The sequence below is a fragment of the Mustela nivalis genome, assembly GCF_964662115.1.
Source record: "Mustela nivalis genome assembly, chromosome: 4".
Classification (NCBI taxonomy): domain Eukaryota; kingdom Metazoa; phylum Chordata; class Mammalia; order Carnivora; family Mustelidae; genus Mustela; species Mustela nivalis.
The window spans coordinates 69,003,810-69,026,348 of NC_139023.1; the positions used below are offsets into that span (position 1 = coordinate 69,003,810).

The 22,539-nt window shown below is 36.1% G+C and overlaps 1 protein-coding gene across 14 annotated transcripts in view; it reads left to right on the top strand.

Annotated features, from left to right (window-relative positions):
* Window positions 1–22,539, top strand: part of INPP4B (inositol polyphosphate-4-phosphatase type II B) — an 837,179-nt gene that overhangs the window by 623,804 nt on the left and 190,836 nt on the right. For all 14 annotated transcript variants that reach the window (XM_082727238.1, XM_082727234.1, XM_082727229.1 and 11 more), the window contains 2 exons: window positions 2,888–2,960; window positions 17,284–17,431. In XM_082727238.1, the coding sequence (XP_082583364.1) occupies window positions 2,888–2,960; window positions 17,284–17,431 (221 nt within the window). The remainder of the gene's footprint in view (window positions 1–2,887; window positions 2,961–17,283; window positions 17,432–22,539) is intronic.

Genomic DNA, 22,539 nt, shown 5'->3' on the forward strand with positions numbered 1-22,539 from the left:
ATCAGGGACCCCTGGAGACTCCAGGCCAAACTTTGGCAACCATAATTTGAGGAATAAACTAACACATGTAGAAGTGCTGAGCCAAGAAGTACTGGTCTTTGTCCTTTCTGATCATTGTTGTCCTTACAATTTGGTTAATTTTCTAGCCCAAAGCAGGGCAAATCGGTATGTTAGTTGATAGTCAACATCATTAAACTCCCAGAAATTTATATATCTTATATGTCTTCCTCATGGTCACACTTACCATCAAATGACACTTTTTAAAGCACTCATCAAAATCAGTAGGCTTGCAGTGAGGGCTGTGGGGGAACAAAAAGCATGTCGTGTTTGTTACTCCTGCTCAGTATCACAAATATAAAATTGTTGCACTGAGAGCACACACAGTAGAAGTGCGTAACCCAGAAAATATCCATCATAATGACAGCAATAAACAGTAGACATAGCTCGGGCCTCCTTAAGCCTGTGTTTAATGATTCCAAGTCATTTTAATCTTTGCATACTCTGTAGCATGTAGCACAATATAAAAATGATTCTAGGTTCAACTGTAAAAAAATTAAATAAGCTAGGCTGAAGAAATAAGCACTGTGGTTCTTGGCTTCAGAACTCTCAATTTAAATAGTGACACAGACAGTACACTTGGGAAACAACTGAAGAAAATAATTAGAGTCCAAATATAAAAATATTTATTTAGTAAATATTTATTGGATTTTTCTGCTTATGTTCCATGGATTTAAATCTTAAGAGCATTGTAATAGTAAAGCTTTAAAATGCAATAAAGATGCAAAGTAAGAATGATATTAGGTTAAAATTATTCTAAGTATCTGCCTTCTAGTGTAGATGGAAGATACAATGTATGAAAGTTCTATTTCTATATCCTTTGGTAAAATAATATAGACCTTCTGTTAGGAAACAGAAAGTTGACTTTGATTATGAAGAGGAGGGCTCCCTCCACGTAGAGAAGCAGTTTCTCAAGATAATAGCCTGATCCCCATGAATTATGGACTTCCTTACTAAAAGGGTTTAATATAAACCAATTCTATAAATTATATTGTAGATGATAATCCTGTTTGGAAAGGAGGACGGCTCGAAGCTATATACCTAGTTATTATGCGGAAAGATATGAAGGACAAATCACGAAAGGATTTGAACACCAGTCTGAGAATACGGAATTTGATTGGCCAGTAAATAAATACCATACATTGTAGAGCAGAGCACTGGTATGATGAATATAAAGTTTATGAAAGATTATTTTAACAGTCCTGTATGGACTGAAAAGAGTAGAGGAAATACTGGGAATAAGAGAAATAAAGAATTTTAAGTATGCCCCAGCATCATTGCACGTCGCTCTGTGATTTGGGAAGTGCATTTTCCAAATAGCTGTAGAGTAAAAGAAAGGAACACCTCTGAGTTCTGGTTTGGTCAGGAAAATGATTTAGAGGACATCAGATTCTAAAAGCTGTTTGCAGTTATTCATTCATTCAGTAAAGCGAACCTCAATAGAAGCACGAAAGAAATTAGGAAAGCACATTTTTCCCTATCAAGAAATGTGATGCATGTTTATTATGGGGGAGTAAGTAGTGGACTATACAAATACAGAAGTAATATTTAAATGAATGCTTTAAATTATCTTTCTTCTTAAAATGCTTGATAGTTTTAAGCATTCCATCATTAACAGTGACTCAGTGACCATGAGTCTCCAAGAGGGCCAGTGCCTGGAGAAGAAAGAGTGGAGGGAGACAGTTCAGAGATAACCCAAGCAATCTTGATACACCCTTCTGGGGAGGGTGACCTGAGCCTTTTTGAGTCTCTTGAGCAAAGCCATGCATGCTACAGAGGTTTGGCTGCTTCCCTCATAACTCTTCAACAAAGATGTTTCTGAGTTCTGGGTTTTGCTTTTATTTGCATTTGTTTGTTTAGGTCTGATATATTTAGTCTAAAAATTCACTCTCCTCTCTACTCAAACTACCACACACACCCCCTTTTTTTGGCTAGAGATAGAAGGAAACTCATGAAAAAACAAATGTCAGTCATGCTGGTATCTGTCTGTGTGAGAGTAAGTCTTTCGTCAGCTTCCTGGGGCCAGAAGAGCTGCTTCCTCTGTTAAATACAGTTTCAGAGGAAGTTAAGGAGAGTCCATCACTTAGTGCTGTGTTGTCTGGCATATTGTTACCCATTTCTGCTTCACTCCCCAGGACCATTGCAATATGCTCTTCTGTGTTTCTTATCCGTGTCCAGAGCAGTGTTGGTTCTGTAAGAGCTCATGAGCATAATCTATTAATCATAGATTCTAGATTCATGATCTTTGGATCAGCTTATTTACAAATTATTTATTTATATGTCAGCAATTTATAAATCAGAGATCAATTTATTTATAAAGTTTCCTACAGTTTATGAACAAGTATGTGCATTGTTTTAACCACAGATGAAAATCATCTTTTTGCCTTATGTAATTTTATGGTGCAACATATTTTATCTTTTATTTAAAGCTCTTACTTAAAAATCTAGAAAATAATTTGCTTTTTATTGATCCAAAACTATCCCAGGTGACAGAAATGAAAAACCATTCAGTTTATCAATGTGATTTGCTGCACTAAGAACATGATGGGGACAATCCTTGTCCATTTTTTGCTTTCCTTTCTAAGTAGTTTTTAACTATAACCAAGATGTAATCTATAATTATGCAACACAATCATATAGATGTTTAAATAATCACAAGTTAAACCAAGTTTCATAATTAAGATAAAGCTGAAAATAGTGTTACAAAAATGTCATTCAAAACTTTTTGAAACCATGTGCATAGCCTCATATTTTGCAAACAAGATGGAAGAATTTCATTTCTTAATTTAATTATTTTCATATGTGTTTTTTTTCTTTTATTCTTCCCTAGTGTACACTGGTATGTGAATGTACAGCCCCAGAAAGTGTGAACGGAAAAGATAACTTACCTTTTTTGAATGCAGGTATGTATCTCAGTTTGGGAAACTTACGTTAGTTTCATATGAAGGTAAGTTTTAATTTCTGTGAACTCAGTGTTAAACTTGGACCGCATCCTCACAGAATCATTTGTGAACACCAAGCAAATGAACTGGTAATCACTAGAAACATCATCACCAGTGGAGTAGGGATAGACATTGTTCCTGGGTTCTTGCTCATGGAGAGGAAGACTGAATCTGGGACACACACACAAAAAAGGCTGAAGTGAAAGTTTAAGTGAAGGTGACAACAGAAAAGAAAGAAAAGAGCTCTCCAGAGTGAGTGAGGCAACTCCTGAATGAGTTGCCATTGAGAGCTTTCATGGTCCATCTTTTATAGGAAACTGACCAGGGAACTTGTTAAATTTCTTATCAATATCATGGTGGATTATTGAATACCAGGTCTATATTTAGAATGAACATGTTGGATTTGTAACTATCATGAGAACAAATAAGGTGTTCTTGTAAATATCATGTCCATTTCTCCAAATCTGGGATTTCTGTGAGCCTGGTTATATCTCCTTCTCATGGCCCCCTACCCCTCTCCCCCTACCTAGCCTGTCTGTCCCTTATTCAACATGACAATCCCATAAGAAAGATATAAAAATACTTTGGCTATTTGGCAAAAAAAAATCCTTTTAGCTCTAGATTTTGTATTATCTGAAACAAGACACATTAGAGGACGGTAAGCATTAGAAATATGAAGCTCTTATTTAGTTGGACTTTTATTTATTTGTTTGAGAGAGAGAAAGGGAGAGAGGGAGCATGATCTAGAGGGAGGAGGAAGGAGTTAAGGGGAGAGGGAGCAGCACACTCCCTGCTCAGGGCCCGGAACCACCCAGGCTCCAACAATTAGAAAGGTTGTCTTTCTAATTATAGAATTCAAAACAGAGTTGTTAAAACAGTAGATATATGGATTCAGTAGGAAAAATTCATATGCGCGTTTATACATTCCCGGGAGTGTATGTATAGAATGTGTTGCTTGCAGTAATATATTTGAATTTCAACAAGGCACTAAACCATGTGTTAAATGATAACTTTGTGAATAAAACTGAAACTTATAGTATAGTTAAAAATGTGATAATATGTGTATGTAAATTATGGATCTACTTTTTAATGAAAATGTAAATTATGTTACCATTAATACTAAGCGTAAACACCGACTAGTGCAGTGACAAGCAGCAGGCTAAATGCCTTCTATGTCTTGGCTTGCCTTCTGACCTGTGCTGTGAAAAAGGCACTGTCCTTATCCTCCTTTTACAAATGAGGAAATTGGTCAAGGTCACCTACCTGGCAAATATCAGGTCCAGAATTTAAATTCAGTTGTGATCCCAAAGCCTTTTTCTCTTAATTACTAGGCCATGCTTTTACTAAAAAAACAAAACAAAAAAACATTAATTAAAGTTGGTGCAACAGCAGAATAAGCCTGAATATTTTCCTAACACTGTCATGTCATATGTTTACACAATAGCAAAGCTGGAATAATAATCACCTTAGTGAATGATATGGAATTTCAAAGGCTTAGTAATAGATACCTGCTAAATTATTAGCAGTTTTTCATTGGCAACAATCTCTTATATTAAGGAATGGATAAAAGGAAGGCAACTCTTCAACTATGATTATCCAGAATGCAAAATAAAATGTAACAACAGCAAAAAATCATGAATTATACTTACATGGAATGAGGGATTATACCAAAGAGGAGCAGCTCCTTAGCCTGTGAGCAAATGACATTTTTAATTTCATTTCATTTAGGACGTAATATTGAGAGGGATGTGCGATGAACAGTGATGGGTCTACCCAGACAGCCATGGATCCTAAAAGTACTTGATAAGTTTTCAGGCTGGTTAAAATAGCTAATATATCCTCAAATGGTCCTCCTCACATTTTGTTTAACATCTAAAAATTGACCAAACCTTTAATCCTTTAAGGTATCCAGATAACCTACTGAATTTACTAAATGCCAATTTCGAGAAATAAAATTGAACGTGGGACATATTAAATTCATGTTAAATACGTTTGAATGAATAGGGTTTTCACCACAATCATCTACACTATAATTATAAGATAACTTTTTAATAATTCACTCATCTGAATCTTGTAATTTTTATGCACAAAGAAATGCCATTTTAAAATACTGATTAGTTTAATATAAACTTCATAGAGAAAAACGGCTTTCTAAGGAAGAAAATATATCACTTAAGGAAGAAGAGACAGAAGAAACATAATAAAAAATAAATCTGCACCACCTCATACCCATGCCATAAAATCCGTAAGGCATGAGTCTTAGAAGTGTACTAACTCTTCCCGATTGCTAGGATACTATTCACGATTCATAAGTTGTAATATGACAAAGACAACTGACATGAAACTGATGGAGACAGCTGCATTCTGTAATTAAACTATACTTACTTAGTAGAGTAGAAGACGATTGATTCCTGCCTTTCTGCTTTTACGGAGGTGGCAGTTGGGTGGTGATTCTCCACTTAGTTCTAATGCTATTGCATATTGTCTTTAGTCCACACAACCCAGAGGAGCATTGGGTATTTGCCACAGATATTTTCTTTGAGCCTTCTTATATTAGGGAAAGATAAATAGTAAATGCAAGTCAAATGTCATAAAGCTAGATTTTTTAAAATGTGTTTAAACTACAACTGTGCTCTGTATGAAATGTTTCTCCTCAAAATATGAAAGTGCATTTTGTGGGTTTAGAATACATATGAGTTTGGCCTGTGCATACCTTGGTCTTTTATTCTATTTAGTTTTCTATCTCAACTCAGCAACTTTGGAATTAATCTATTATATTCCCGTGTGTGGTTTTTTCTTTTTTCTTTCTTTCTTTTTTTTTTTTTTAAATCTGTAGGCAAAGGGAGCTACTGACATTCTTTTCAAGTCTTTGTATTAATGTGTTATATGGAACTTGCCAGCCTCAAGTGAGTTATGAAGTACTTATGAGTGAATGGAAGAGAATGTCATATCTCATAGCAGCTCTTCACTATTCTATTTATATCTCTAGAGGCTTAATTTATTATTCAGGAAATTCACTTATCTATTGTAAGACTAACAAGAAAAAAGCTCTTCCCCCAAAGTTCTCACCCTTTTCATGCCCTGCTTGCCTTGCAAGTCCAACCTATATGTTGGGAGTCAGGGGAATGGAGGGCAGAGGGAGAGGAAGGATGAGTGGGAGGAGGGCAGAACTTGCAGTTCTTTAAGAAAGAGAGGGAAGAGTCTTGGCTGAGTGGGGAGATGCATTCCTTCCAGCTGGTGCACTTACATTATCTGAAACTAGACATGCTGGAAGACATGGGAAGTATTAGAAATGCGGGGTTCTTATTTTTTTTTTTTTTAAATTTTATTTATTTATTTGAAAGACGGAGATCACAAGTAGGCAGAGAGGCAGGCAGAGAGAGAGAGAGAGGGAAGCAGGCTTCCTGCGGAGCAGGGAGCCCGATGCGGGGCTCGATCCCAGGACCCTGAGATCATGACCCGAGCCAAAGGCAGCAGCCCAAACCACTGAGCCACCCAGGCGCCCCTGCGGGGTTCTTATTTAGTTGGACTCTGACTATGTAAGGCGTACCATAAAGTTGCTAAAACAGTAGATTTCCATCTCTCATTATTTGCTTATTCATTTAAGCAAACTGGTAGTGAGAACACTTAAAACTGCTTGGTGGCGATGGGATGGGGAGTAGGGAAGTACAGTCAGGCCTCTCACATGCCCTGCTAGGTCACATCAGCTGAGGAACTTGGCTGCCCCAGAACAATAACAAATGGGCTCTTGTGGCGTTAATATAAACACACCAGACGGGCTGTCAGAAGAACTGGTGTCAAAGCCTGGATTTGCTAACCAGCAGAGTGACTCTAATACCTGGATCAGACCCGTCGACATCGATTCTTTTAAAATGACCACAGTAACCTGCACAGCCTTTGACTTTCTTTTCTGGCTCTTACATGTTTGAAGTCGATAAAGCATAATTTAGCTTATCCTGTTCACCTTCTTTTTAGAAACATTTCATAAAAGTACTCATTTTAATCCATTTCAGAGGGAGTCACATATTAATTTTTTGGTCATTGTTACAGTTGTCTTTCTTAGAGGTTATTTCTGTTTAGTAAGACTGATCAGAAATATGCTTTTTCAAAATTCTGTCAAGAAGATACTTCTCTCTGGAGTCCCAATTCTCTCAGTTTTCCTTGTGAAAGTATAATGCTGCAGAGTACTTCAGCCCATGGACCCTTCCATTACTATGCCAAATCTAAGGAGCTAATGGGCCCTATCACAACGTTTCCTCCTTTCTTCCCATTTTGAGTGAATTTTCCCCTGTCAGCAAGCATTAGATCTGATACAGCCTCTTTCTTGGTTGAATTCCATACTTCTTGAGTCATGAAATTATCCTTTATATTCCTTGAAGACCACTTTCGTAATTTAACGTGCATACTGTCCTTCATATTCACAGAGGGTATATCTGACAGCTGAGATTTCTGTGACCGTGTAAGTTGGAATCTAAAATAAAAATGAGGGGACTGCCCCGCTCTCAGTTCTAAATGCATGCAGTCCCCTTCCTGTTTGGAGAATTTATCGGTATTTTGCATTTCTTGCTTCACAGACAAATCATACTTTTTCTCAAAATAGGCCACTATATTTTTGATTCTTTTTCTCAAATTAGAGTTAAGCCATCTACTACTTTGCAGAAGATGCTAGATTATATGCTATTTAAGAAGAAAGAACATTGCGTATTTATTTCTGTATCTCCGGTGGCCAGAATACAATAGAAACTCAATAAATACTTGTCAAAAGACTGATAGCAAGTGTATCTTATCAATTCAGTTTATACTTCAGATAAATTTCTTTCAAATTCTCATTTTTTTAAAAGATTTTATTTATTTATTTGATTGAGGGAGAGGCAGTGAGAGAGGAAACACGAGCAAGGGGGAGCTGGAGAGGAAGAAGTAGATTCTCCTCTGATCGAGGATCCTGACTCTGCTTGATCCCAGGACGCTGGGATCATAACCTGAGCCAAAGGCAGACACTTAGTGACTGAGACACCCAGGCACCCTGATCAAATTCTCATTTTTAAATTTTTTCTGCCTCTTATCAGTAAAGCATGAGACTCTTGGTCTTGATGTCTTGAGTTCAAGCCCCACATTGGGTATAGAAATTATTTAAAAAAAAAAAATGTTTCCTGCCTTATATGACACCATAGATTTTAGCTGCCTTTCACAGTACCTACATATTGAGATAATACTCTCCCCACTAACATCCCTATCCAAAGCCATGCGTGACGCAGAATATAATAAGAGATTGTTAAAAATATGTCCCTCTTGAGGCTCCTGGGTGGCTCAGGTGTTAAGATTCTGCCTTCTGCTCGGATCATGATCCCAGGGTCCTGGGATTGAGCCCTGCCTAAGGCTCCCTGCTCCACGGGAAGCCTGCTTCTCCCTCTCTCACTCCTGCTGTTTGTGTTCCTTCTCTCACTGTGTCTTTCTCTGTCAAATAAATAAATAAAATATTTTTTCAAAATGTCCCTCTTTACTCATTTTAAGTTCTCATGAATTCCATCTAAAAAGCAAATTCCCTGTTTCCCCCATTCTTTCTTTTCTTTCATGAGCTATGAAATCTACTAACTTGTTGATTTTTAGATGGTGTCATTTTATATAAGCAAAGATATTTCTGTTGTATTTTCCCCATACTAATTTAAATAGATGTTGCCCTTGTATCTGTAAGTGTCTGCTATATAAAATTTGGGGCCATTTTGAATACCTGCCCTTGATCCTTTTTATTTATTCACTAGATTTCTCTGCCCTTTGCTGTTTTAACAAATATGATAGCGTCTATTAACTTTGCTCTTTTGGAATTTCCATATATTTTCATTATGGAGTACTAATATATTTAGAGGGTTAAATAGCTTCAGTAGAAGAGTGAATTTCATTATCTAATAATCAATGGATTCATCTCTTATACACCTTTAAATGTTTCAGCTATCTTCCTGTAGTAAGTCCACTACCTCCTCCACGGCTCATCTTAGGTAAAACTGGAAGAAAAATAAAGGCAAGAAGATGATATGGTGAAAAAGCTAACATTTTGTGGACAAATGTGAGGAGAGCTTTCTACTTCTCAAGTTTTTTCCATTCTTCATTCCAATGCCTGTGCTTCCTTAAAGTGAGGTTTTCAGTTTTATTCCTACTCTTGCATTTTCCCCTCTCAACTCACACAGTTGTTGGTGCTCTCACTGTTCTCTTTTTGGTGAAAGTAATGGTGGGAAACATTGAGTTCCAAGGGTTAAGCTTATGTCTGTGGAATGTTTATATTTACTGGGCACTGTGCTATGTGTAGGAGATAAAATGAGGACAAGAAAAACAGCACAGTCTTGGCCTTCACAAAGTTCACACTCTAATGCCTGATGTGGAATAATGAGTCAGTCGTAGCACAACTGGTAACAACCATGATGAAGATGGGGATGGGAAGGACAAAGAAGACAAACCTATAGGGAGGGATGGGGTAGAAGCCAAGGAAGGCTTCCTGGAGGAGGTGCTAGCACAGCTGAGTTTACTTATAGCCAACAAAGAGGGGTGTTCCTTTGAGATGCAGAGAATCCCTTGAACAGAAGAAACTGGTGAGGAACAACTTGAATTCAGAGAATTATAGGTCATTTCAGATTGCTCAGTGTGAAATTTGAGCCACCTTCTACCTTTACTAGTGGTATCCTTTACTTTAATCACTGAACTAGAATGAAAAGAGCAAATCATTCAAACTGGAAAGAGTGACACAAATCATTTCCTGACCATCTAAAATCTAAAATCCAAATTCTACACACTAACCTCACCAATTATCATCAACTTGAGACTAAATGCCCACAAAATATTATCTTTATATCCTATTCTGACATCTGTAGTCATTTTTTTCTGATTCTGGGCCTTAAGTTGAAGATGGAGGGCCAAGAACTTATAGGTTTGGCTAGACTAGGAAAGCAGTACTTTGTCCAATACAGCTTATATCCTATTTTCTAGTCTATTCTTTCCTTTTCTTCTTTAAAAAACAAGACAAACAATAACATAATTTAGATTTTATAACAAACCTAGAGAAAAGTAACTAAACCATTTTCAAGGGTTCATTATTTTTAATTTTTTATTTTTTATAAACATATATTTTTATCCCCAGGGGTACAGGTCTGTGAATCACCAGGTTTACACACTTCACAGCACTCACCAAATCACATACCCTCCCCAATGTCCATAATCCCACCCCCTTCTCCCAAACCCCCTCCCCCCAGCAACCCTCAGTTTGTTTTGTGAGATTAAGAGTCACTTATGGTTTGTCTCCCTCCCAATCCCATCTTGTTTCATTTATTCTTCTTCTACCCACTTAAGCCTCCATGTTGCATCACCACTTCCTCATATCAGGGAGATCATATGATAGTTGTCTTTCTCTGCTTGACTTATTTCGCTAAGCATGATATGCTCTAGTTCCATCCATGTTGTTGCAAATGGCAAGATTTGATTTCTTTTGATGGATGCATAGTATTCCATTGTGTATAAGGGTTCATTATTTTTAAACAATTGATTTTATCTTTTTTTTCCTTCCATATATATATATTTTTTTTATTTTTTATAAACATATAATATATTTTTATCCCCAGGGGTACAGGTCTGTGAATCGCCAGGTTTACACACTTCACAGCACTCACCATAGCACATACCCTCCCCAATGTCCATAACCCCACCCCCCTCTCCCAACCCCCCTCCCCCCAGCAACCCTCAGTTTGTTTTGTGAGACTAAGAGTCACTTATGGTATTCATCCTTTCTGATGGAGGCATAATACTCCATAGTGTATATGGGCCACATTTTCCTTATCCATTCGTCCGTTGAAGGGCAGCTTTTGTAGCAACATGGACGGGACTCAAAGAGATTATGCTGAGTGAAATAAGTCAAGCAGAGAGAGTCAATTATCATATGGTTTCACTTATTTGTGGAGCATAACAAATAGCATGGAGGACATGGGGAGTTAGAGAGGAGAAGGGAGTTGGGGGAAATTGGAAGGGGAGGTGAACCATGAAAGACTATGGACTCTGAAAAGCAATCTGAGGGGTTTGAAGTGGCGGGGGCGGGGTGGGAGGTTGGGGTACCAAATGGTGGGTATTATAGAGGGCACGGATTGCATGGAGCACTGGGTGGAGTGCAAAAATAATGAATACTGTTATGCTGAAAATAAAAAATAAATTATAAAAAAGAGAGTCACTTATGGTTTGTCTCCCTCCCAATCCCATCTTGTTTCATTTATTCTTCTCCTACCCCCCAAACCCCCACGTTGCATTTCCACTTCCTCATATCGGGGAGATCATATGATAGTTGTCTTTCTCCGATTGGCTTATTTCGCTAAGCATGATACCCTCTAGTTCCATCCACGTCGTTGCAAATGGCAAGATTTCATTTCTTTTGATGGATGCATAGTATTCCATTGTGTATATATACCACATCTTTATATATTTTTAAATATTTTATTTATTTATTTATTTGACAGGCAGAGATCACAAGTAGGCAGAGAGGCAGGCAGAGAGAGAGTCAGAAGCAGGTTCCCCACCGAGCAGAGAGCCCATTGCAGGGCTCAATCCCAGGACCCTGAGACCATGACCCAAGGCAAAGGCAGAAGCTTAACCTACTGAGACACCCAGATGCCCCTCCATCTTTATTATTTTTAAAGAGATCTCTTTTTGCTATATTTTCCAAGTTCCTCTCATGTCTTCTTGCCATCTCTTTTCCATAACCATGCTTAGGATAGTGTTTTAGTGACTTCTATTTAGGTTTTTCAGTTCTTATCCAACCTTAAAAAGAGACAACCTACATTTCAGATGTCTATAAATCTAAGATATTTCCCAAGTACAAGTGAGGGAATGTCAGTATCTAATTGGATTACACAGACATATCTTTAGTAAGTATAATGTAGCATTTGGAAAACAGGCAATGTATGTACATTCAGCAGAATAATTAAACTATTAAACAACTGCATAGTTAAAAGCCACAGAATGAATTCTCTACAACAATCTGTAGGACATTAAACTAATGATTTTTGTAAGACTTAAAGCCAATAAAGTCAGAATCCATTTAAATACGTGACTTCTACCACCTCCTGAATGCAAGAAAGTTCACAGATGAGCTTCCTCTAGAGAAATATATTAAGGACAATTAGAGAAAATAAGCATTTGGCTTTTTGATGACCCTTTTGTCCCTGAATCTAAATTTATAAAATTCCTTTTCTGTCTACTGACATTCCTAAAACAGGCACAGGGAAAAGGAAAAAAAAAGTCCTCCCTGTGGTATGTCTCTGGTTTATCTTTTCTGCCCTAGTTTGCTTTTAACAGCCATGCTTTGTTGTTTTACTTTATGTATTGTCTATGTGTTGGCATTGTTGAACATTTCTTTGGCATCTTTATTTTGATAATTCATTGTTGGAACAACTTGGCTTTGGCAATTGCTGAGCAGATTACCTTGTTAAAGAAGCCCTGCTACAACGTCTGAGAAAAATATAGACGTTTGAGTTGCGCTGCAATTTGGTGGGGGTGGGGGGGATCTGCCTTTTATTTTCCATAACTGTGCTCACCATAGGGAGTTAACCTCAAGGGGAATGTATCAATATTCGGACCAGCTTAGAACTTTACTCTTATTAAGTCATCCCAAGACTATGATGTGGTCCAAAATATCTCCACTATTTTTCTCTTGGCAGAATCTGTCACACAATGTTTTTAGCAATTGTTTTGGCAAAAGCAGTGAAAAAAATGAAAAGCATACGCACAGGGGTCTCTTTAGAGAATTTATAATAGATATTAGATAGTAATCTGAGTTGACAGGCCTATTGTATGGTCAGAAATATATCTTCTATATAAAGAAAAACTTGGCATCAATAAAGAGCCAGAGCTGAAAATGATGGACTCATTCCCATAGCTGGAATGAGTGTGCAGAATTGTTAGAATTGTATCTCTTCTGTAGGGAAGAAACTTTAAAAAATTGACACAAGCATTCATCATTTATGATCCATTGTTCAGTATTTGGTGCATGAATACCATGCCTTACTATTATGTGAAGATGATAAAATCTCCCCATTATCAACACTTTAAGAATTTTGAGTTAAAAGCGTATTATCTGGTCTTTTTTGTAACTAGTGCAATAAATTTGCATGATAATAAAATGTTGAGCCATATTTTTTTTCATTTTTAAATCATATTCCATTATATGGTATTTTAAGATTCAGAGTAGGTGTTCTTATTCAATGCATAGTAGGTGTTTAATAAGGAATGCTTCTGGATTAAATTGGGTTGTAAGGTGGATCCCACTATAGCTACATTGAAATCCTGATTTAGTACTAATGAATTAGGAGGAGTCAAGATGGCGGAGGAGTAGCAGACTGAGATGACATCAGACCGCAGGAGTTCAGCCAGATAGTTATCAAACCATTCTGAACACCTACAAACTCAACAGGAGGTCAAAGAGAAGAGCAGCAATTCTAGAAATGGTACTAATGTTTGGAGACCTATGAGTTTCAAATGATCATAATCTATGACGTAAAAATTAGATGGGGAACATAATTGGGATTTTCTTTTGGATGATCAAGTTGACTGATTTTTTTTTTTTTTAATTCGTCCCAAGTGTTTTCCTTAAAAACAGCAGCATTCCCACAGAGTCCTTGTATGATATATACCAGGTGGTCAGAGGAGAGTTCTGGAGCTCATTAATCCAACTGCCTTTGATTTCTGCATAAGCTATTTTAATGAAGATCTATATTTAAACACACCGAAAAGCATTAAATTAAAAACAATGTGATCAAAAGTGGGAAGACTAGCTTTGGGATAACTGAGAAAATGAAAAATTTTATATTTTGTAATTTGATTCGAAATACAGATTTTCTAAAAAATAACTATTGCTTTATAAAAGGCAAGAAAAATGAAGGATTCTTACAAAAATTCCACATAATCTTGAAGGAAAAAAAAAAAAAAACAAACCCAGAGGTTTAAAAACAGCACATATGCTGAGTATACATAAGCCAAGGAACTGAATATTTACTTAGGTTACTAAGAAAAAATTTGGACATTTTCAGAGATTATTTTTTGTCTTAGTATAAAAAAAAGGGTTTATGTTCCTAATCATGTTAGCTATATTAGAATTCATGACACCCCATCAATGGTTTAACCTGACTGACCGTATGTTAAATTCAATACATACTTTTTTTTATTCTCAAACTTGAGATAGAACAGTAGAGATTGTGGTAAAATTCTTACATCTTTGAAACATTGTAACTTTAAAAATTAATAAGATATCATAGTTTCTTTTATTGGCTGGCTTATAATTCAGATGTAAGAAAATATATCTGATGAGGCCTAATATATCCAAAATATATAAATAAATCATAAAACTCAATAGCAAAAAAGTCAATCAGTTTTAAAAATGGGCAGAGGACCTGAATAAACATTTTTCCAAAGAAGACATGCAGATCTCCTACAGGTACATAAAAAGATGCTCAATATAACTAATCATCAGGGAAATGCAAATCAAAACTACAATGAATGGTCACCTCACACCTATTACAATAGATAAGAAGTAACTAGTGTTAGAGAGGATGTATAGAGAAAAGGGACCCCTTGTGCATTGTTAGTAGGAATATAAATTGGTGTAGGCACTATGGAAAAACAGTATGGAAGTTCCTCAGAAAGTCTATAATGGGATTTCTATATGATCCAGCAATTCCACTTCTAGGAATATATCCAAAAGAAATGAAATGAAATAAGAACACTAACTTGAGGGGCGTCTGGGTGGCTCAGTGGATTAAGCCACTGCCTTCGGCTCAGGTCATGATCTCAAGGTCCTGGGATCGAGTCCCACGTTGGGCTCTCTGCTCAGCGGGGAACCTGCTTCCTCCTCTCTCTCTCTCTCTCTGCCTGCCTCTCTGCCTACTTGTGATCTCTCTGTCAAATAAATAAATAAAATCTTTAAGAAAAAAAAAAACCACTAACTTGAAAAGATACATGCCATCCCTAGGTTCATAGCAGTATTATTTGTAATAGCCAAGTGTCCACTGATGGAAGAATGGATACAGAAATGTGTTGGGGCATCTGGGTGGCTCAGTGGATTAAAGCCTCTGCCTTTGGCTCAGGTCATGATCTCAGGGTCCTGGGATCGAGCCCCACATGGGGTTGTCTGATCAGCAGGGAGCCTGCTTCCCCCCCTCCACCACCTGCCTCTCTGCCTACTTGTGATCTCTGTCAAATGAATAAATAAGTAAATGAATCTTTTTTTTAAAAAATGTGTACTCTATGTAATGGAATATAACTCAGACATAAAAAAGAATGAAATCTTACCATATGCAACAATATGAATGAACCTTAAAGGAATTATGCTAAGGGAGATCAGTCAGACACAGAAAGACAAATATCATACGAGCTCTCTTATATGTAGAATCAAATCAGTCAATCAATCAATCAAAACAAAACAAAACCAAGCTCATAGTTACAGACAACAGGTTGGGAGTTGCCAGAGGTAGTTGGTGGCAATGGTTGAAATGAGTGAAGGGTATCAGAAGGTTCATATTTCCAGTTATAAAATAAGTAAGTCTTAGGGATATAATATACAACATGATGACTATAGTTAATAATACTCTATTTGAAAGTTAGTAAGAGAACACACCTTAAAAGTTCTCATCACAAGAAAAAATATGATGGTGACAGATGTTAACTAGACTTATTGTGGTGATCATTTTGTGAGAGCATACAATATTGAATCATTACATTGTACACCTGAAACTAATGTAATGTTATATGTCAATCACCTCAATAAAAAAGAAGGGAAATAAATATAATTATGAATCTGTGATATAATCTAATTGATAAAATTTAGAGCTAATATTTATGTTAAAAATATAATCACTTTAGATATATAGCTCTAGATTCTATTTCTATTTTTTTTAAGTGTACATACAACTCTAGATTTTAAACATTTTACCTCAACATGCTGGAAATATTCTACTGTCTTCTGGCTTCTATTGGTGCTTTTGAAAAGTAAACACTGGCTGGCTAATTCTTAGCCGTGGATAAGTAGGTATACTGGAAACTTTGAGCCTGGTTGTTGAAGAATGGGATGTTTGAGATCAATGTTTCTGATATAGCATTAATTCTGATAATGATGATGTCTAGACAATACTTCTGAGAATGGATGATTGAAGATGAATGGATGAATAGATTCTCATTTTAATGTTCCAAAAGCTATTGTATATTTACCCAAGTAGTGAATGAGATATGGTCTTATAGGACATTAAATTTTTGAAAGGAATTTTACCCTATACGTTGAGGAGACCTGGCCCATATAACCCATGCTTCATTTTAGTATCAAATTTTGTTTTAAATCAGCTTTATTGGTAAACTGGAGTCAAATAATTATAGATGCTTTACTGGCAATTGACTGATATTTTCTTACCCACTAAGCTTTGGTGCATGAGTATAACAAAGGCAGTCATTGCTCAACAGCAATGGAAATAAATTTCTGACCCAAAATAAATGGCTGGAGAGTGTGGCAGAAGGCCTCATGAAAATGTATCAAATATTATTTTAATATCTGGCCCTCCACTTTTTCCCTAAATCTTAAAATCATTGATGGCGTGATCTTGTTACTTCTTCCCTAAACACTTCCCATCCACAAATACAGTTTGCTCATAACCTCATTGTCTTGCTTCTGGTAATATGTGATATTAGAAAGTGTATTATTGACTCATTGGCACTAAAGTATGCATAATATTTGAACTGTAATAGCTCTTAAGCCAATGAATAAACCTTTCTAGAATTTAGGAAACAAAACAATTTTAGTAGTGGGGCTATTTGAAACCTCTGAAATAACATGTCTCACCTACTATCTAAGTGAGCAGAGCTGACTAACAATTATCAGAAGAAATTAAGAAATATTATTTTTCTATGTATTAAATGTTAATATATATATTTCATGTATATTTATAAATACATATGCTTTAACAAAATCTTTAGAAGAGAAAGAAATTAATAGTGGCAAGCTAGCAAGCCACAATAGCCACATTTATGACTTGGAACTTGATGTATCACTTCTTAATTTAATAAAGACTACTTGTCCCAGAAGCTACTGAAAAAAGTACAAAAACAAAATTCTTAGAAATTCAAATACACTGTTCCATTATGATAAAAACAAATTCTTGATTAAATCAACAATTACAACAATACACTGATTAAGGATTTTGTTAATTGATCTTTCTCTAATGGGCATATATTTATAATTTACCTATTAACCTGTTGTGTTTTTCTTCCCTCTCAGTGCTAAAGAACCCGGTGTGTAAATTATATAGATTTCCCACATCTGACAATAAGTGGATGCGAATCCGGGAGCAGATGTCAGAGAGCATACTTTCTTTTCATATTCCTAAGGAATTGATTTCTCTTCACATAAAAGAAGATTTGTGTAGGTAAGAGAAAATAATTTATGATTGTCTCTCACATTTTTTTCTAGAAAATATTTTTTCTTAAAGTATAATGATAATGTAAAAATCTAGGCTTGCAACTGTCCAGTGTTGATGGCCACTAACCATGTCTGTCTGTTAATCATTTGAAATGCTACTAGTCCAATTTGAGATGTTCTTTAAAGATTAAAATACAGATTTTGAATTCTTATCCCACAAACGGATAGACTGACTTTATAATGATATATTAAAATTTAGAGTATATTAGGGTTAAATAAAATATGTTATTAATCTCACCTGCTTTTTTTAACTTTAAAAATATGACTACTAGAAAGTTTAAAATTATATATATGACTCTCATTATGGCTTGCATTATATTTCTATTGTATAATTGCTATCTAGCCAATCACTTGAGTTTTGACCTTGCTAATAATCCTTTATCTCATCTGCCTACCATTCCTACTTGACTCTTCTTTGGACTACTCATCTGTAACAAGACTTTCAGATGTTTTTGGTCCAAAAACTCCTTTATTTATTGTTTTTAAAAGAAAGGGAGAGAGGGTGGGGGACAGGCAGGGAGAGAAAATCTTAAGCAGGCTCCATGCCCAGCATGGAGCCAAATGCAGGGTTCTGTCTCATGATACTGAGATCATGACTGAGATGAAATCAAGAATCAGCTCTAACTGACTGTACTATCCAGGCACCCCCTTAGATGACTGATAATGTATGCTATATGAATGGACAGTGTTGTCATACAGCAAACTTAAATATGTTGCCGTAATAAAACAGAAAGATCTGGGAACTGGTTGTCAATAAGAATATCTCTGAGGCATGACAACTCAAATAATTTCTTTTTCTGCCTTATAAACCTCTAGTGATTTTAAAATGCTGAATACTGCATTATATTACTGTTAAGACCATAAATTTCAGAAATATTTTTGTAATGTTTGTAATTGCTGAAATACATAGCAAAGTGTAAAATGTCTAAAATTTGGATCTCTGGCCTATGTCCACTTTAATACACCAGTTACCTAATAGTAGTGTGCCCTTTGGGTAGACTCTATAGTCCCCAAGCATGCTGTATTGATCTAAACTAGTGAGCAAACAATGGACAAGGCAGGTCAAATTTGGCAGTATTGACAGTATATTTTAGGGTAGGAATGACTGCACAAATACTATATTTCTGATTGAGGAGTAAGAGAAAGAAAAAGCAGAGCCTAGATTTTAGAGAAAATTAGGCAGGAAACTGGGTTGCAAGAAACAACCTGGATTTAGGAAAATAAAGATTAAAAGAGAGACAGAAGATAGGTATTTGAGATAGGTATTTGAGAGTAGCAGATTGAGAATAATCAGGCCACAAAAATCAGATAAAAGTTATTGACTCAGGACAAGAGAAGCTGTAGCATGTTCAGGAACCTGAACAGACTACCTATAAGAGCTGCCTATAAGGATGAATTAATATAAGCCAAATTATTCAGTACTATCCTTTCCCAGAGCTAGTAGTAAGCATATGTAATGGGCAAAACAAATTCCCAGGAAGGATAAGCTAATTTAGGGAGTTTGTATCTTTGAAGTCATAAAAGAAGTATCAACTTCAGCATTGTTATATTCGAGATTATGACACTAAGAACCATTCCTACTAGTGTCATGTAAAGATTACATTTCACATGGAAGGTTTGGGAAAGATAACTCTTCCTCACAGGTGTTGTACAGTAAGGAAGGTTTCCTTAGAAAAGCATGAGGTCATAGGCAGTGCATTTATTTCAGCTGAGAACCATAGAAGAGAAGTTGATAGATGCGGTGGATTTAAGCAGTTAGAGATAGACATTGCCCTAAAAATGACTCCTGATAACTCAATCTAAGTTAGCTAGTCCTAAATTCTCACTAAAATATCTATATCATGCCAGACTCTCCTGGCCAGCAAAGTTCCTGTTCAAAAATCCAATGATAGCCTTATGGGTTTCCCTTGTATGTAACTGTTTTCTTTTCTCTTGATGGTTTTAGAATTCTCTATTTATAACTACTTTTACCATTTTAATTACTGTGTGTCTTGGCATAGACCTTCTTGGATTGATCTTGCTGGGGAATTTCTGTGCCTCCTAGAACTAAATTTCGGTTTCCTTCCCCAAATTTGGGAAATTTTCAGCTATTATTTCTTTAAATAATTTTTCTGTCCCTTTTTTTTCCTCTCTTCTGGGATCCCCATTATTCTACTAATCTTGTTACTGGATATTTACCCAAAGAATACAAAACAATAATTCAGAGGAATACATGCACCCCTTTGTTTACTGACACATTATTTATAATAACCAAATTATGGAAGCAACCAAGTATCCATCGATAGGTGAATGGTTAAAGCATATATGGTATATATATACAATAGAGTTAGCCATAAAAAAGATCGAAATCTTGCCATTTACTACAAACAGATGCATCTAGGGAATATAATGGTAAGTGAAATAAGCCAGTTAGAGGAAGACAAGTACCATATGATTTCACTCATATGCAGAGTTTAAGAAACAAAACGAATGAACAAAGAAAAAAAAAGAAAGAAACCAAAAACAATCCCTTAACTATAGAAAACAAGTAGATGGTTACAAGAGGGAATGTAGGTGTGGAGATAGGTAAAATAGGTGAAGGGAACTAGTAGTACAATTATTGTGATGAGCATGGAGTAAAGTATGGAATTGTTTAATCATTGTATTGTGCACCTGAAATGAATATAAAACCATATGTTAACTATTCTGGAACTAAAATTTTAAAAATAACCCATAAAGACACAAAAAATGGAAAATGGTGGCCATTCACAAGATATGGAAATCTATAAACATACTACACATACTACCACATTATTAAAATGAAAAATAATAAATCTTTCTTTAAAAAATATTTTATTTATTTATTTGAGAGAGAGAGAAAGAGTGAGAGAGAGAGCACAAACAGGGAGGGGGCAGAAGGAGAGGGAGAAGAAGACACCCTGCTGAGCAGGGAGCCCCATTTGGGATCATGATCTGAGCTAAGGGCAGACGCTTAACCAACTGAGCCACCCAGGTGCCCAGGGTTAAAAATCTTAGTTGACAGACCATTAATGCTATTTCATCTAATAATACAGCAAGCTAGTGAGAAAGAGGATGAAGAGAAAGACTCCTAATGTTGCCCCAGTCTGTCTGTTTTGTTTATCTGTTTTGTTTTGTTTTGTTTACTTATTTATTTGAGAGAGAGTGGGGGTAGGGGCAGAAGGAGAGAGAGAGAGAATCCCAAGCAGACTCCCTGCTGATCCTGGAACCCGATATGGGGCTTGATCTCACGACCACAAGATCATGACTGCACCTGAAATCAAGACTCAAACACTTAACTGATTGAGCCACCCAGGTGCCCATCCTCTATCTGCTTCTGTCATCAGTTTAGAAACTTCCTTAAAGCCTGAGCCGCTGACCTTCTGCATGTCTAGTACTTTACAGTCCTCCACAGTGCTATCTTTAATCCCTATCTCCTCTCCATTCCTACTAATGTCTCTCCGTCTAGCCATTCACTGACAGTAAATCCCAGGAGGAAATACTGAGTAGGGAATAAGGAGAAAACAGCTATTCCATATACCATCTGCCTTCTCCACCACCTTTTCTGTTTAAGTCTCTTATGTAACTTCTGAGAACGGTACTAGAATTATGTGTTGGGAAGGGAAGAGGGAAGGTTCTACTTACAAAATACTTAGTATAACACCTTGCTTTTGAGAAGTTACTGAATTCCTTCATAACCATGATGCTCTGGGAATTTTTCAGAGGAGAAAAAGCCCATTTCAGTCCTTTAAACTAAAGTATATAAAAATCTGATAGGTCTCAGGGGCGCCTGGGTAGTTCAGTCGGTTAAATGTCTGCTTTAGGTCATGATCCCAGGGTCGTAGGACAGAATCCCACATTGGTCTCCTGCTCAGCAGGGATCCTGCTTCTCCCTCTCCCTCTGCCTGCTGCTCTGCCTACTTGTGCTCTCTCTATCTCTCTGTCAAATAAATAAGTAAAATCTTAAAAAAAAAAATCTGGTAGGTCTGAAAATTGGCTAGGCACTGTGAAGAGCAGCATATTCCATATATCCTCTACTCTCTCCATCACCTTTTCTAGGTAAATCTTTTATAATTAGTTTTTAAAAATCAAATATTTCTCTTTCACATTTTGTAAAGAAGAGGAGAGGGAAAAAAAATCATGCTGAAGACTCAAAAGGGAAATAGGAAAGATAGGGGGAAAAAAAGGAAAAACTGACTAGCCATCTCAGTAGAGTGTAAGAAGGTATGGTTATTATGAAACAAAACCAGAACTCCATGGAAAATAATTATCATGCTTTAGGGAAAATGCTGTAAAATGGAGGGGATAAATGGAGGAATAATGAAATTTTAAAATGAAGCAACCAAATTAAGCCCACAGAGCCAGGAGAAAAGAACAGAGGTGACACTGAGAAATTGTATCCATAATGTGGAAGGCAAACATGGTAAGCTCATCTCAAATGCTAAATGAGGGTGAAAAATATTCAGAATGATGAAAGAGAAGATGTTAGATATACAAGGCACAGAGCTGGGCACTACTTAATAATTTCAAGTGTTCTTGGGGAAGAAAAACTCATGCAAAAGCTTGAAAGAAAACAGTAAAAACTTAGGCAGGTTTGGTGTCTTTTTTTTTCTTTGACATGGTAAAATCAGGGTAACCTTACATTTCCCTGCAGAAGCCCATAGAATAACATCTACTGATTTTTGAGAGGAAAAGCCAGTGGCCTACTTTATTGTATAGGGCCAGGTTATGGATATTTTATGAGTGAAGGTGATGGAAATGACATTAATATTTAGGAGTTCAAAAAATGCCACTCACAAAACTTCCTTAAAAAATTTACTTGAAGATCTATTCTGTGCAATGAGAAAATCATTTCATTAAAATTATAATATACTATAAATTGATGTATAAAAATTAAATTATATTATAAAATTTATATGACATATCACAATATAATAAATTAAAAATATGAGTGGGGTTTGTCTCACAAAAGAACTTATATCATTTCTCTTGACTGGATGGGATCTCCAGCCTGGACAGCCTGGACCCTTACTGTGATGTTCTTTTCTCAGCTTCTTT